Source organism: Vicugna pacos, chromosome 1 (assembly GCF_048564905.1).
Source record: "Vicugna pacos chromosome 1, VicPac4, whole genome shotgun sequence".
NCBI lineage: Eukaryota > Metazoa > Chordata > Mammalia > Artiodactyla > Camelidae > Vicugna > Vicugna pacos.
The window spans coordinates 74998593-75014849 of NC_132987.1; the positions used below are offsets into that span (position 1 = coordinate 74998593).

General features: G+C 32.9%; 1 protein-coding gene across 6 annotated transcripts in view; it reads right to left on the reverse strand.

Annotated features, from left to right (window-relative positions):
* Positions 1 to 16257, reverse strand: part of NECTIN3 (nectin cell adhesion molecule 3) — a 128781-nt gene that overhangs the window by 78896 nt on the left and 33628 nt on the right. For all 6 annotated transcript variants that reach the window (XM_072965493.1, XM_072965500.1, XM_006217326.4 and 3 more), the window contains exons 2-3: positions 8943 to 9284; positions 2211 to 2507 (exon numbers count right to left, since the gene is read on the reverse strand). In XM_072965493.1, coding sequence (XP_072821594.1) covers positions 2211 to 2507; positions 8943 to 9284 — 639 coding nt within the window. The remainder of the gene's footprint in view (positions 1 to 2210; positions 2508 to 8942; positions 9285 to 16257) is intronic.

Sequence of the window (16257 nt, forward strand, 5' to 3'; positions counted from 1 at the left end):
GAAATGTTACTTATGCAGGCACAGGGACCCTTCATCTTTCTGTGAGCTACATAGTAAACTAGATAAATACTACATGGCCAGATGGGAAGTTAGGGAGAGGCCAGATCAGTCTCTAATTCTGCAGGGAAAGTTGACTGTCAAGCACGGTTTACAAAAACATGATAAAAAATTACTCTTTATACTAAGGGACAATTACTTCAGTAATTAAAAAAACAAACTCCTGCTCTGATACTACCAAGAATTAACAAACATTTTTCTAACTTAATGTTGGTAACTAAAAAATGTTGCTGAAAGAACAGTACAGATATCTGTGAGTTTAACTTCTTTTAAAAGGAGGGGGTAAGTGTTAAAGTATCCCCAAAGAATACCTCTAAAATTTGAGATACGAATTTTGGACATAGATCTTATCTCCTTAAAGTTTGTTCAATGTTTTATAGGTCCCAATTAAAAATAGGAAAAAAATTACTCTGAGAACATTTTAGGAGCAAGCCAATAAATCTAAGCCATAATTATAAAGACTCACAACAGAATAAATATTTTTACATATTTAGAATTGCATTCAGGCAAACAAAAAAGTAACAGTACACATAGCTGAAGAAAATTTCAGTCATTATTAGACACAGGGAAGAAAAAATATGTATGAGAAAAATATCAATGGTACTTACAAATGGGATTTAAATTGTGTAAGAAAAAGGGAAAAGTTAAGAGTATGTAAAAGCAACATAAGAAAAGTATAATGAAAAAATTTAACTGGGTTCTCCAGATTAAGTGAGGGGAAAAGAAGTTACATCAGCCCTCTGTATCCTAGGGTTCAGTATGTGTGGATTGAACCAACTGTGGACGAAAAATATTCAGGAAAAAAAAAATTCCAAGAAGTTCAAAAAAGCAAAACTTGAATTTGTTACATACCAGAAACTATTTCCATAGTATTTACATTGAATTTACAACTATTTACATAACATTTACATTGTATTAGGCATTGTTAGTAATCTAGAGATGATTGAAAGTATACAGGAGGATGTGCACAGATTTTATGCAAATACTATGCCATTTTATATAAAAGATTTGCGGGTCCTTGGATTTTGATATCCACCGAAGTGCTGGAACCAATCTCCTATAGATAAAGAGGGACTACTATGATTGCATCAGCCTCAAGAATACAATGGCAATAACATTCACATAAGAAAGCTTCTCAAGTTTAACTCTATAAATGCTGGAAAAGATCCTCAGAATTACCTTTAGAAATCATTACAGCAAGTGTAATGAATATGTGTAACTTAAAATTCCACGTATGTCATATCAAAAAACAAAACAGTAACAATGAAAAATAGAACATCTCCTTCAAAAACCTGTCTAGGTTTATGACCTGTGCATGGATAGAAATGACAGCAGAACCTAAACACATCTCCTTATTTTATCTTTAATCTGCCTAATTTTCATTATCCTTGCTATAAACTACCTGCACACTCTTATTCTCTTGCTGCAAATTTTTAAATGCTACACAAAAAATGTATCTAAAATGAAAAACTTTGCAGAAAAGGAAAAAGTATACACACACATGTATATCAACAAACACACATATACACAAGAGAGTAATCTTAACAAAAGAAATAAAAGCACAAGAATGGACAGTTTTGAATCTTATCTATAACAACTATTATCCCAATGATGACTTTAAAATATTGTGTTACCTTTATGAGGATCTTATATAACATGATCAATAAAATCAGATTAGAAATAATATTGAAAAACTACAGACTTTCAAACTAATTAAAATGCATCTACAACATAAAAGATTTTTGCTGAAAATATCATGGGTAGCATCAATAAAAATCAGTAAGAGCTAAATTAACTGGATTGGAGAAGCAGCCGTTATTCTCCAAGTATTGCAAATTTTGAGGTATAAATGTCCACAATTTACCTAAATCCAGCCTATTTTTAAGGTTTAAAAAGGACAAAGTTGAATAATTTTAAGTTGGACAGCAACTTTAAAGTCATTATCCATCTTTACAAACTGAAAAAAAAAGTTCTGGTTAAATGAAATTTCCATGAAAATATTTTTTTAATTAAGAAAAAAATGTCAACAAGGAAAATCTGTAAGAGTATCTGAACACTAAATATTCAAACTAAAAACAGTTTGATACAGAATTATGTCAAAGAAAGTTAAAATGCATGACATGTTTAAAAAGCAAATGTTATCGTTTACTTACACTGGATATCTAATATGAAAGAATATCGAATGTCCTTTTCCAAGGCTGGATGTTTGACAACACAAGTAATTCGCCTTCCTCTAGCAAATCTGGTAGGAAAAAGCTTGTATTGGCTGACAATTGTTGCTGTTTCATTTGGAAAAGAAGTCGTAGTGGATTCCATTTCGCCAAGATCACCTTCCCAATCAATATGTGCAACTGGTTTTCCAGTGGCTGCGATACAAATGGCTGCTACTGTTTCATTTCCTCCATCAATTAAAGAATCTGGCCCTTTTATCAGGCTCACAGTGGGTTCAACTGTTTAAATTAAAAAAAAAATGAGTTACTTTTCAATTAAGAGTATATCTACATCCTTCCAAGCCACATCTAGCCATATTTCATAAACTTAGAGACAACTGCATATAAAAAATACACACAGGTAATGTCAACACCAAATGGATTCTTGCAACAAGAGAAGATCATGAGCCAGGACAAACAAGAAGCCAATAACCATTACAAAGATGGCTCTCTTTGGTAGAGATACACTTTTCTTTACAGGGACAAGTGAGTTTTCCCCCAAATTAGTATATAATAAAAATTCTTGTGAATTTGATCATTTCCATTATGAAGTTAAGGGTACTACTACTCTGAAGAGAAAAAAAAAGTGGTTTTAATATAGAATGCTTCATTTTGCAAGAAATTGTTTAAAACATTTAAAATAGGTATTGTTAAAATATAATGTCACTAATAGTTATGTCTATTGGAATTTACATGCTACCTATCTTTTTTCTGGTATGAAAGCGCCTCAGCAGTGGAAGTAACCTTAATGTTAGACCCTTCAATCTACCCGCCATATATCCTAGCTATCTCCTTACATTTTCAAGCAAATTTTTTGAGCTTCTTTCCATATAAATTCTTCAGTACTCACTTCATGAATTCTTTGGCTCAAGCCTAGTTTACTGCATACATTATGTTTTTTATCTGAAAGACTTTTTTTCATTTCCAAGATTCCAGTTGGTTCTTTCAATGTCATCTGTTCTTGATTGCTATCTACATATTTGTTTCGTAATATATTTTAAGGGATATCCTCCTTAAGCATTTACTCTTTTTAAGATGTATTATTATAAAAGTAACAAAAGGAAAAGCGCTTGAAACACATGTAATGAATAATTTACAGCAAACGTTCATGTAACCACCACACATCTTAATAAAAAATATTAGCACCTCCCAAGTCCCTCATATGCCCCGTCTTCATAATAACACCCTGCCTGTTCAACTGTGAAACCATTATACTAACCTTTGGAAATAACTTTTTGCTTACTTTTCATGAAAGTTCTACAACTAGCAAGTGCAAACCTAAACAACAATTTCATCTGCTTTTGAACTTTAAATGAACAGAATCAGACACATGTATTGTTTAATGAAATCAGACTATATTTTTTAATATTTTTTCTTTGACTCAATTTTGTGTTCCTGAGATTCATTTATGTGGGAGCATCTTAGTTGATTACTTTGCAATTCATTTTCTTAACTTTTTACTTTAAGGTCATTTAGATTTGCATGTAATTGTATAAATTATTAGTTTTAACTATTGTATGATTCATTTACTGTTGGACATAGGTGCTATTTCCTGTTTGATACAATTTTACTGGAAACATTCTGTTACTGTGTATTTTGTTATATTTGTACAAAAGTTTCTCTAGTTTTTCCCTTATACTGAAACTGTTATGACTACTTTTACTTCCAATTTTAGCAGATAATGCCAAAAAGCTTCCCAAAGTACCAATTTACTCCCAATCTTAGCACTCTGATCGGTCTAAAACACTCACTACAGGTGATACTGTCAGATTTCTCAATGTTTGCCAATCTTATAAGTAAGTAACAGCATATCATTGGGATCTTATTTGTAATTTCTAAGATTAAGAATGAGGTTAATGATCTTTTCATGTTTTGGGGCCATTTGGAATTTCTTCTGCAAAATAGCTTTTAAAGCCAATTTTTTTTTCTTATTGATATGGGAGAAGGGGGCCTTTTCCAAGTATATGTGCAAATATCTTTCACCAGTCTAGGGCTTGTATCTTTACCCTATGCTGTGTCTTGATAAGCAGAAGTTTTCATTCAAATCTATAAAACTCATCAGTTGACTGCCTTTATATACAGGCATGCCTTGTTTCACTGCACTTCGCTTTACTGTGCTTCACAGATACTGCGTTACTCACAAATTAAAGGTTTGTGGCAAACCATAAGTTGACCAAGTCCATCAGCACCATTTTCCAACAGCATTTGCTTACTTTCTATCTCTGTGTCACATTTTGGTAATTTTCACAATAATTCAAACTTTTTCATTATTATTATGTTTGTTACAATGATCTGTGATCTTTGATGTTACTACTGCAAAAAGATTATAACTGTCTGAAGACTCAGATGATGGTTAGCATTGTTTAACAACAGTTTTCTAAATTAAGGTAGGTACATTTTTTTAGACATAATGGCATTGCACAGTTAACAGACTACAATACAGTAAAAGCATAATTTTTATAACATTGATAACCAAAAATTCATGTGATGGTTTTACTGTGGTACTCCCTTTATTATAAAATTAGCTTTATTGAGGTGGTCTAGAATTGAACCCATAATACCTCCAACATACACGTGTACTAAGAAATACTTCTCTATTTCAAGGGCAAATTAGTATATGAATTTTTTTATGTATAGTTTCCTATTCTCCGCAGAAATTTTATAGATTGACTTATTCAAATGGCAAGCACTGTTGTTTAATAGTCTGTGTCTGATAATGCCAACATCTTATGCAGGCCTGTTTCTGTTGTCTTGTTTGTGTGGCTGCTGCTTGTGGGGTTTTCTTTACCTATATGTCTGATTATTCAAGCAGATGATAAGCCTGTGATTGAATAATTAAGGTAGAAATAATTTGAGGCTTAGAATAAAGGTACCATTCTTTCAGAAAAGATTTGTGTTTTCTTCTGCTAAGCTAGCGCCTGAGAAACACTATCCAGTTCAGGATCTTCCTAATTTCAGACTACTCAAGTGATATAAACAAGGCCCAGAAGTCTGTAAGAAGGCTGGTTTGCTGCTGGTGTACTACAATTCTGAAAATACAAGCCTTTCGGTATCAAGAGAATATAAGAAGGGTTATTAGACATCCTACCTTGAGTAGAATTACGTTCAGATATTTGTCTCTCTTACTTCTCAGGGATCTCAAAATCTTAGCTCATCATCTTAGGTGTTTCTTCTGAATTGTCAAATGTCCCCAAGGTTGAATACGGATTTCAGCTTTCAGTGCTAGGCTTATTTCCATGTTTTAGCCTTTTCCTAGATTTTGGCCTAGCTATATTCCTCACTACGTTGCTGCTTCTTTGAATTTTTCAATGCTGCTTTTTATATTTCATCCCCATCCCCTGCCCCACCATGGGAGAGTTTGTGTGACCAACCTGTGCCATCATTAGAAGCTTTTGTTGGAGAAACTTAAACTATTTCCACTACTTCTAAAAGGAATCAATCTCCTGGTTGTAGAGGTTATTGGCTTTATAAAGTTTCTTTTCTCATATACCTCAACATTTTAGTTAATTTCTCTGTACCCTTCCCTGTCTAGCAGTTCCGCTGTTGCTTCCGCTTAAGATGCTACCTACGCCCTGTATTCTGACTGAGAGGAACATGAAGCTTTCCCAGCCCTGTATTAACGCCAGGATTGTTAAGCCTACTTCTTTCTGCTGGTTCTTTCCTCTGCCTCAAAAGTTTCCTCTCACATGTACTAAATTGGTATTAAACCAATTGGTTTATCTGATAAACACTACTACCTAGATGATCCCTAATTTTATTCAATTTTGATATAAAACTTGACTCTATAGTTTCTAACCGCCTATCTGGGATTTTTTTCTCTATGTATCATCAAATTCAACAAACAAAATACTGAACTCATCTCATTCTCCCAATCCCCAACATCTGTTTTTCATTCAAACATGCCCATTTAAATGAATGGTAACAATTTACTCAATCACCAAGGTTCAAAACTTGTTATTGTTCAAACCTCCCTAGTTTCTTATATCCAGTCAGTTACAAAGTTCTGCTACTTTTTCCTTTGTAATAGTTCCCTTCCTCACTCAAGTGGCAGAAATTAGAAAATTAAGTTCAAGCTTTCATGGCCTCATGGCTAAAGCATTACAATTTCAAGACCTCTTTTCATTTTAATCCATCGAAAACACCAGACTGATCTTCCTAAATCACAACTTTCATCACATTACTCCCTATATCAAGTCTATGAATTAGGCACCCCTCTAATCAAGATGAGAAGAGTCAAAGCAGTGTTTCTCAAACTTTACTGTGTGTACATATCACTGGGGAGATCTTGCTAAAATGTAGATCTATTACTCAACAAGTCTGGGAAGGGTCTGTAATTCTATATTGCTAATGAGCTCCCAAACGATGCCATTGCTGCTGGTTCATGAACCACACTTAAAATTGCAAGAATCTGAGAATAAAAGAAGGAAGGTGAGAAAGAGCACAGAAGTGTATACCAAGTTTTCATTTCAGTAAAATAAAGCTCAAATTCCCCATCTTAATATTCAGGTCACTTTAAAGCAGTCCTACTCTACCTTTCCAGCCTTTAATTTTTGTATTTTATATTAGTCCTGTCAACAATCAACAGAGTATTCAGTGGTCCATCAGAAATAAGTGGCAATGTCGGGAGATATTCTAAGTTGAACAACTGAGGAAAAGTGCTACTAGCAAATAGCAGGTAGAGGCCATGGATGCTGCTATATAGTCTACAATGGACAGTGCAGCTCACCACAACAAAGAATTCCAGCCCAAAATTTCAACAATGCCAATGTTGAAGAAACTCTGCCTTAATATGTACTGTTTTCTGCCTCCCTGCATTGGCTCACTTACTCTCCTTTTGGCCTACCTAAAACCTACCCACCTTTCAAGGGCTTGCTCAACTATTTTTTTCTACAAAACATTTCTAAACTACCAAATTTACTAACCCATTTCTATACGCTCCTTAAACATTTAGTGTATGACTGCTATATATCAAGAACTCTTACAGGCTTTAGGGATACAAAGTTAAATTTTAAAGTGTAGACTTGCAGTGTACCACACGTTTATAGTGGAGAGGACATATAATATGCATTATGGTAATTTCTACACTAAAAAGAAGCTCAAGACACAACAGCAAAAGAGTGAAAAAAATCCATCAAATTGCAGGAGTAGTAGAAATTTCAAGAATGACTTGGAAAAGGATGTGGTTTGATGAGTAGCAGTTGAGCAGAATGCAGGAGGAGAAAGGGGGAAAGGTGGCAATCCAGGCATAAAGAAAAACACACGTAAAAACATAGGTGGTAACAGACTGCAAGTAATTAATAATGATTAAAAAATCTGAGATGCTGGGAAAAGTGAAGCAAGGAATAGTATAGATGAAGTTAGAGAAGTACACCCAGGTAAAATCATGACTAGTTTTATAGTATAAACATTCTTGAGTTTCATATATAACATTGAGTATTATATTAACTTATGGGAATTACTAAAATTTAAAGCAAAAAAATTTCATTCTCATGAGTTCTCTCTTCCACATGCAAACTATTATTTTCTTGACATTGAATTTTTTGTGACTTTTTTTTACCTTGATGGCTTGCACTTGATTTTTCAGATATTTATGCCTTCCTTGCCTTCCAATCAATTCTCAAAAGTATCAATTTTGTAAACATAAGTTATAGTTCCCCACAGTTCTTAGGGCAGGGTCTTAAACATACAAAGTCCTCAAATATTTAATTTTTATTTTTAAACAGTACTTTTCAACACAAAAAAATAATACAGCAAATTTGAGGAAACAATGCTTTGCTGTACTTCAGAGACCCTGAAATTATGCCATTAAATATTCGGGGCTGTGTGGTTGTTTGGTTCTCTGGAAGCAGACACTGAGATCAAGTGAGGTGTGCAAAAGGCTTATTAGGAAACAACATCCGGGAGAAAAGTAAAGAAGGATAAGTAGGGGATGGGGGAGCTATCTGCAGATCTGACAAAGTCCCTGACAGGCAAACAGGCAGATTCAGAGCAAAGACTGACTGTTAAAGGAGCCTCAGCTTGGGTGGAAATGGCTAAGATTGCTATTACTCTTAATTCTTGTTCTAGTATTCCAAAAGTACTCACCAGCTATTCCAAATTGGTTTACCTTTCACTGCAGGTGGCTATCTTAATGCTAATAAGCTCATTCTAAATTCCACCATAAACTTTAATAGTTATCAGACAGGAAAAGGCCAAAGATCAGTCAATGCAAGCAATAGCCCAAGATTCAAACAGCTATGCGAATCCGCAACAGCAGAAATAAAATCTGACTTGAAAAACAAACATGAGATATCAATGGCTCCAAGGCCACAGTCACTTAAAAAAATGGAAAAGCTTATTTAAAAGTGGTAACTTAATTAAAGGTTGAAAATTTGAGGGAAAACAATTAAAAGTTAAAGAAACTCAGGACTTGATAATATAAATAAAAGAACCTTTCACGAAGAAAGTAAAACAGCTATAAACTATATAGCATTATAGACAGGTAGCTAAAGACAACATTTTGTTTACACTGAGAGTCTAGAATCACAGAATTTTAAGACAGAACTTGAAAAACAATGTTTGAATTTTTATTTAAACCTGTATTTATATATAATTTCAATCATTTTAATTTCTTGAAAATACTTTTAATATAATCCTCACCACTACTGCCAAAATACATGGTTTAAGTATACCTACCTAATACAGTTACAGTTGTAGAGGACTGTGCATTTCCAAGCGGGAATGTAACAGCTTTGCATATGTATTTTCCAGAATCAGAGAATCCTATGTTATGTAGAGTAATTGTTGCATCATTAAGTGAATAGTTTTTAAACAAGACTCTTCCCTGATACTCTCCTTGAACAGAGAATCCATATTGAGGATGATGAACTGCAACAGTCTGTGAACCTTTGCCATGTATCTTCTCCCATGAAATTTGTGTTATAGTTTCATTTACTTCAATTAAACACTTCAACGAAACATTCTTTCCCCAAACTGCTGTGACATGTGGCTCCACAATAATTGGTCCAGCTAAGGCACCTAAGGAAAAAAGAAAAGAATAGTTTTTAAAAATAGAAAAAAAGTTATGCGACCATATGATCAAATTCCCTCCCTTCCTGTCTTTTCTCCCTTCTTCCCCTCCTACAAGTATACACACACACACACACACACACACACACACGACTGAGTAACAGAGGATGTTCCTAGGGTTGGATTTAAGACCCACAGAATGACTCCTAAATAAATCAAGTAATCATCAATAGTGGGAAAAGCACTAGATTAGGCCAAAATAAAGCTCAGGAGCAGATCCTTCCCCAGTCACATCTCCAGATAAAATCCGAGCCCTAGTTGTCACCGTGACTGTAGCCTTGGGAGACTCTGAAACAAAGGACCCAGCTGAGTCATGTCTGGATTCCTGACCCAAAGAAATGGAGAGATAATAAACGTATGCTGTTCTAAAACTACTAAGTTGCAGGGTATTTTGTTACTCAACAATAGACAACTGATGCATTTAGGATGTCAAACCACGTACAATACCAAAGTATCTTCTTCTGGAGGATTATTCTACCAAAAAACTATGAAACTCTTCATTTTTAAGATAGACCAAATGTCAGAAAACATTAACAAGAAAACCAAAAGCCACATATAAATGTGAAATCAATTTTTTTCCATTTCATGAAGAAAAAACTTTCACAATCAAAAGTTAAAATAAAATAATATCAAACATCACCCTTATACTACTGATTTCCTTCCTAAAAGCAATGGACCAAATCTAAATAATTTTAAGGGAAACAAGACTAATATTCACTCATACTAAACTCAAGCAATATACTCCTCACTGACAAATATATGAGAACATATATAACAAGTCCATGGAGAGCTTAAAACTCACATATATGTTCTGACAAAATAAATCCTCAAACCAAGAAGTAAACCAGTATTAGCATCTGGATATGGAAACTATATAAATACCTTTACATTTTAGAGTTATGTTTAATTAATATCATTAAATAAACACAAAAATTCACAAGGGTATCACTTTAAATGGTTCTAAACAACAACAAAAACTTTACACAATATTATTTTCATTAACCTTTTTGGGAGAAAAAAACATAAATGAATATATTTAAAAAAAAACCCAGATATACAGCTAGGTAAGAAGGAAAACTTTACGATCCAAGAGATGACTAAGGATATTTCAAAAAAAAAGACTGAAAATTCATACTGACTACTTAACAGCTATGTGGTTAAAAAAAAAAAAAAAGGTTTTTTTTTAACTATTTCACTAAAAAATGTATCAAGTCCAAAAAATTTACCATTCATGCCCTACCATGTGTTCAAGTGTAGATAATTAAGAAGCTTTTAAAATTAAATCTAAGACATATAAAATGTGTAAATATTCTAATGTACTTTAGCAATCTATCATAAACCTAGGACTACACTAGAAAATACACAAATAAAAAAGCAATATATGAATATTAAAAATTTTATACATTATAAAATAATACACAACTCTGTATTTTAAAAAGGACAACGATCAAGCAGAATATTCAAGAATGTAAGAATACTTTCAGACTATTCATCACAGTGAAAGGTCACATCTGAGACTGAAAAGGCACTTAACAAAATTTGATGTGTTATTTGACATTAAAAAAACTAACAAGTGAGAAAAAAGGATTTTTAATAATAAAGTAGATTCTTCTCAAATCAATGGCCATCATAACACTAAAATAAAAAGGAGAGGCATGGTTATTAAAGAAAGATCAAGACAAGATAGTGCATATCATTATTACCATTCAACAGAGCCTGGAAATTCTTGTGGAATGAGACAAGAAAACAAAACAGGGGAGAATAAATATTAGAAAGAAACAAAGATAAAATTATTATTTGAAAAACCTATTACTAGAAAAATCTAAGAAGGCAAAGTAAAGGGCTATTAGAACAAATAATGTGGCTGCTTGCAAAACATGAAAAATGTATACAAAATGTATACTCTAACATGTTATAATACATGATAACCTTTACAAATTTAGTGTAGAAAAAGACAATGAATATTTGCAGTATATTAATATTCAAAACATCCACGAATAATGTTAAGAACCTACAGATTTGAGCAACTGACTTGAATTAATGGAAGATATGTCATGTTTCTGAGAAGGAAAGCATAATACTACACAGATGTCCAATTTCCCCATGTTAACAAATTGAAAGCAACTGCAGTGAAAACCATGAAAAAATTCTGGAAACTAGAATAAGGACAATATGCTTTAAAATATTACCAAAAAAACCCCACAATGGCACAATTAGGGGGAGGAAAAATACTAAAACAAAAATAATAAAAAGCTTACTAACAGTACCTTAAAATAATTGAAGCATACAAATACACATATAATAATATACAGTATGTAATATGTTTCATGAGTGGGGAAATAATGAATTAGTCAAGATATGCTGAAAGAACAAGAGCCAAACATTTGGAAATAAATCCCTGCTTTATACTAAACACACACACAAATCCAGATGGACTGGAGATCTAAATGTAAAAAAATTAGCTATATATGCCTCTACATATACTGATAGTAAATTTTTGTATATTCTGGAAGGTAACATTAATTACTCTAAGGAGTGGAATAACTAAGGATTAAAAGAAAGGACTTTTAGTTTTCAATCTGTTCCTCTAGGATGTCAGAATTATTTACAATAAGTAATGTTCATACTAAGAGCAAATTAAAAATAAAAATAGAATCATCCCCCTCAGGTGGAGGCAGAGAAGCGATTAAGTATTACAGACTGAATGTTTGTGTCCCTCCAAAATGTATATGTTAAATACCTGACCTCTAAAGCCATGGTATGTGGAAGTGTGGTAATTAGGTTTATATGATGTCATGAGGGCAAGGGCCACGTGCTGGCATTAGTGTCCTCATAAGAAAAGGAAGAGGCAGTCCAGCTCCCTCTCTCTCTCCACCATGTGAGGACAAAGCAAAAAAGTGGCCATCTTCACTTTAGGAAAGGGTTCTCAACAGGAACCAAATCTGCCTGCACCTTGATCTTGCATTTCTCAAACTCCAGACCTATGAGAAATAAACATCTGCTGTTTAAGCCACCTAGTCTACAGTGTTGTGTTACAGCAATTCCACCTATGATATTAAGTTCCAGAATAAACTGTGAAAGATAGTTTTAATAGTATCTCCTTACAACATATAAGAATCATGGCTTATGGAGTAACACTACTCAGATGAGACAGAATAGACTTTAAAACATAATCTACAATAAAACAAAGAAAGGTATCATATAACAACAAACAGGTCAATCCAAGAAGAAGATGTAACATTCGTAAACATACATGCAACTATTAATATAGGATCATCTAAATATATAAAGCAAAGACTAATAGAGATAAAAGAAAGAACTGACAGTAATACAATAATACTAGGGGACTATAATAGCCCACTTACATCAATGGGTATATCATCCAGACAGAAGATCAATAAGGAAACAGTGGCCTTAAATGACACATTAGACCAGACAGACTTAATATATATCTACAGAATAGATATCTCATTCAAAAATAGCAAAATACACACTCTTTTCAAGTGTACATGGAACTTTCTTCAGGACAGGTCACATGCTAAACCATATAAACAGTCTCAATAAATTTAAGAAGACTGAAATTATATCAAGCATCTTTTCCAACCACATGATGAAACTAGAAAACAATTACAGAAAGAAAAACAGAAAAATACGCAAACATGTAGAGACTAAACAACATGCTACTAAAAAAAAAAGTTCATAAATGAAGAAATCAAAGAAGGAACCAAAAAAATACGTCAAGACAAATGAAAACAGAAACACAACTTTCCAAAATCTGTGGGACATAGTAAAAGCAGTTCCAAGAGGGAAGTTTACAGCAATACAAGCCTACCTTCAGATACAAGAAAAATCTTAAATACACAACTTAACTTTCCATCTAAAGGAATTACAAAAAGAATAAAGCCCAAAAGTAGTAGAAGGAAGAATATAATAAAGGTCAGAGCAGAAATAGAGACCAAAGCAAAATAATAGAAAAGATCAATGAAACCAAGAACTGGTTTAGATGAAACTGATAAGCCTTTAGCCACACTCTTCAGAAAAAAACAAAACAAAACGGGGGGGGGGGGCAAATAAAATTTGAAATGAAAGAGAAGTTACAACCACTATAAAAGAAGTACAACAATCATAAGAGAATATTACAAACACTTATATGTCAACAAACTGAACAACCCAGAAGAAACAGATAAATTCCTACACATTACAATCTTCTAAGCCTGAATCAGGAATAAATAAATAGAAAATTGGCACAGACCAATTATCAGTAATGAAAATCAAATCAGTAATCAAAAACTCCAAACAAAAATTCAAAGACTAGAAGGCTTCACAGCGGAATTCTATCAAACATTTAAGGAAGAGTTAATATCTATCCTTCTCAAACTATTACCAAAACTGAAGAGGAGGGAAACATTCTGAAACTCATTCTGCAAGTTTCAGGCCAGTATTACCCTGATACTAATACCAGAAAAAGACACTACAAAAAAAAAAAAAAAAGAAAAAAAGAAAAGAAAAGAAAACAAAACAAAACAAAACTGCAGGCCAGTATCTCTGATGAATATACATGCAAAATTTCTTAACAAAATATTAGCAGATAGTTCAAAAGACATAAAAAGAATTATACATCATGATCAAGCAGTATTCCAGGAAAGCAAGAATGGTTCAATATCTACAAACCAATGTGATACACCAAACTAAGAAAATGAAGGGTTAGAAGTACATGATCATCTCTACAGACACAGATAAAGCATTTGACAAAATTTAACATCTATTCACAATAAACTCTCAACAAATTCCGTATGGAGGGGACATACCGCAACAAAATAAGAGTTGTTTACTGACACATCCACATCTAACATCATACTCAATGGTGAAAAGCTAAAGCTTTTCCTTAAGATAAAGGACAAAACAAGCATGCCCATACTTTCACAGGCTGGAAGAATTAATATTATTTAAATATGTGAACTACTCAAAGCAATCTATAGATTCAATGCAATCACTATCAAAATTCCAGTGGCATATTTCACAGAATTAGAACAAATCATCTTAAAACTCATGCAAAACCACAAAAGATCCCTAATAGTCAAAGCAATCTTGAAAAAATTAAACACAACTGGAGGTATTACACTCCTTGACTTCAGACTATATATACTACCAAACTACAGTAATCCAAACAGTATGGTATTGAATAAAAACACATGATCAGTGGAAAAGAAAAGAGAGCCCTGCAAACAACCCACAGAAACATATAGTCAAGTAATCTACAAAAAAGAAGTAAAAAATATACAAAGGGGAAAAGGCAGTCTCTCCAATAAGTGGTGTTGGGAAAACTGGACAAATGCAGAAGAATGAAACTAGAATACTTCCTCACACCTTATACAAAAATAAACTCAAGATTAATTTAAGCACTAAATATAAGAGCTGAAACCATAAAACTCCTAGAAGTACAGTCTTAGTGATTTTTTTTTTTGGATCTATCTACTCAGACAAAGGAAACAAAAGCAAAACTAACAAATGGGACCTAATCAAACTTGTAAGTTTTTGTCACAGTGAAGAAGAACAATTAAAAGACAACCTATTAAATGGGAGAAGATACTTGCAGATGATAGGGCCAATAAGAGGTTAACACAAAAACTATATAAAGAACTCATACAATGCAATATCAAAAAACCAAACACTTCAATTAAAAAATGGGCAGAGAACCCAAATAGGCATTTTTCCAAAGAAGAAACAGATGGCTAACAGGGACATAAAAAGATGCTCAACATCACTATCAAATACAAATGCAAATAAAAACCACAATGAAATATCACCTCACACCTGTGAGAATGGCTATCATCCAAAAAACAAGTAATAAGCGTTGATGAGGATGTAGAGAAAAAGGAACCCTAATGCACAGCTGGTGGGAACATAATGGTACAGCCATTATGGAAAACAATATGGAGGTTGCTCAAAATATTAAAAATATAACTACCATATATGATTTAGCAATTCCATTCCTGGGTATTATCTGAAAACATAAAAACACTAATTTGAAAAGATATGCACCCCAAATGTTCATAGCAACATTATTTACAACAGCCAAGATATAGAAACAGCCTAAGTATCCATCAACAGATGGATAAAGATGATGTCATACACACACACACACACTGAAATATTACTCAGGTATAAAAAAGAATAAAATTATGCCATCTGCAACAACATGGATGGACCTGGTGGGTATTATGCTTAATGAAATAAGACAGAGAAAGACAAATACTCTATGGTTTCACTTACATATGAAATCTAAAAAATAAGACAGAAGAAGACTCACAGACAGAGAGAACAAATTAGTGGTTACCAGAGAGGAGAGAGGTGTGAGGAGAGACACAATAGGTGAAGGCATTTAACAGATATAAACAGATTTTAAGTATAAAATAAGTTACAAGGATGCAATGTAAAGCACAGGAAATATAATCAATATTGTATAACAACTCGGTATGGAATATATTCTATAAAAACATTTAATTAGTATGTAGTGCACCTAAAATTAATATAATATAACTCAACTATACTTCATTTTTTTTTAAAAAGAGGGGTTTTTTTTGGAAAAAAGAAAAAGAAAGAAGAACCATGGCTTGGTGGGCTACCATTAGTAAAGGGAGTATTTGGAGATAGAAAAAAAAAAAACATATCCACTGAATCAAATATATATTTAAAATATTCTACATTATTTGAATGGGGAAAGCCACCCTTAGTTTAAGAACAAAGACAGAAAAACCACCATGGAAAAGGTTCATAGATTTGACCGGAAAAACTAACCTCCTAATAAAAGCTTAAGCAGATATTTTTTTAAAAATCTGTAAATGGTTATTTTTAATGTGTTCAATTTTACTAGTAAACAAATATTAATGTTCCTATCAGGTTTTTCTTTTTTTGTTTTAAC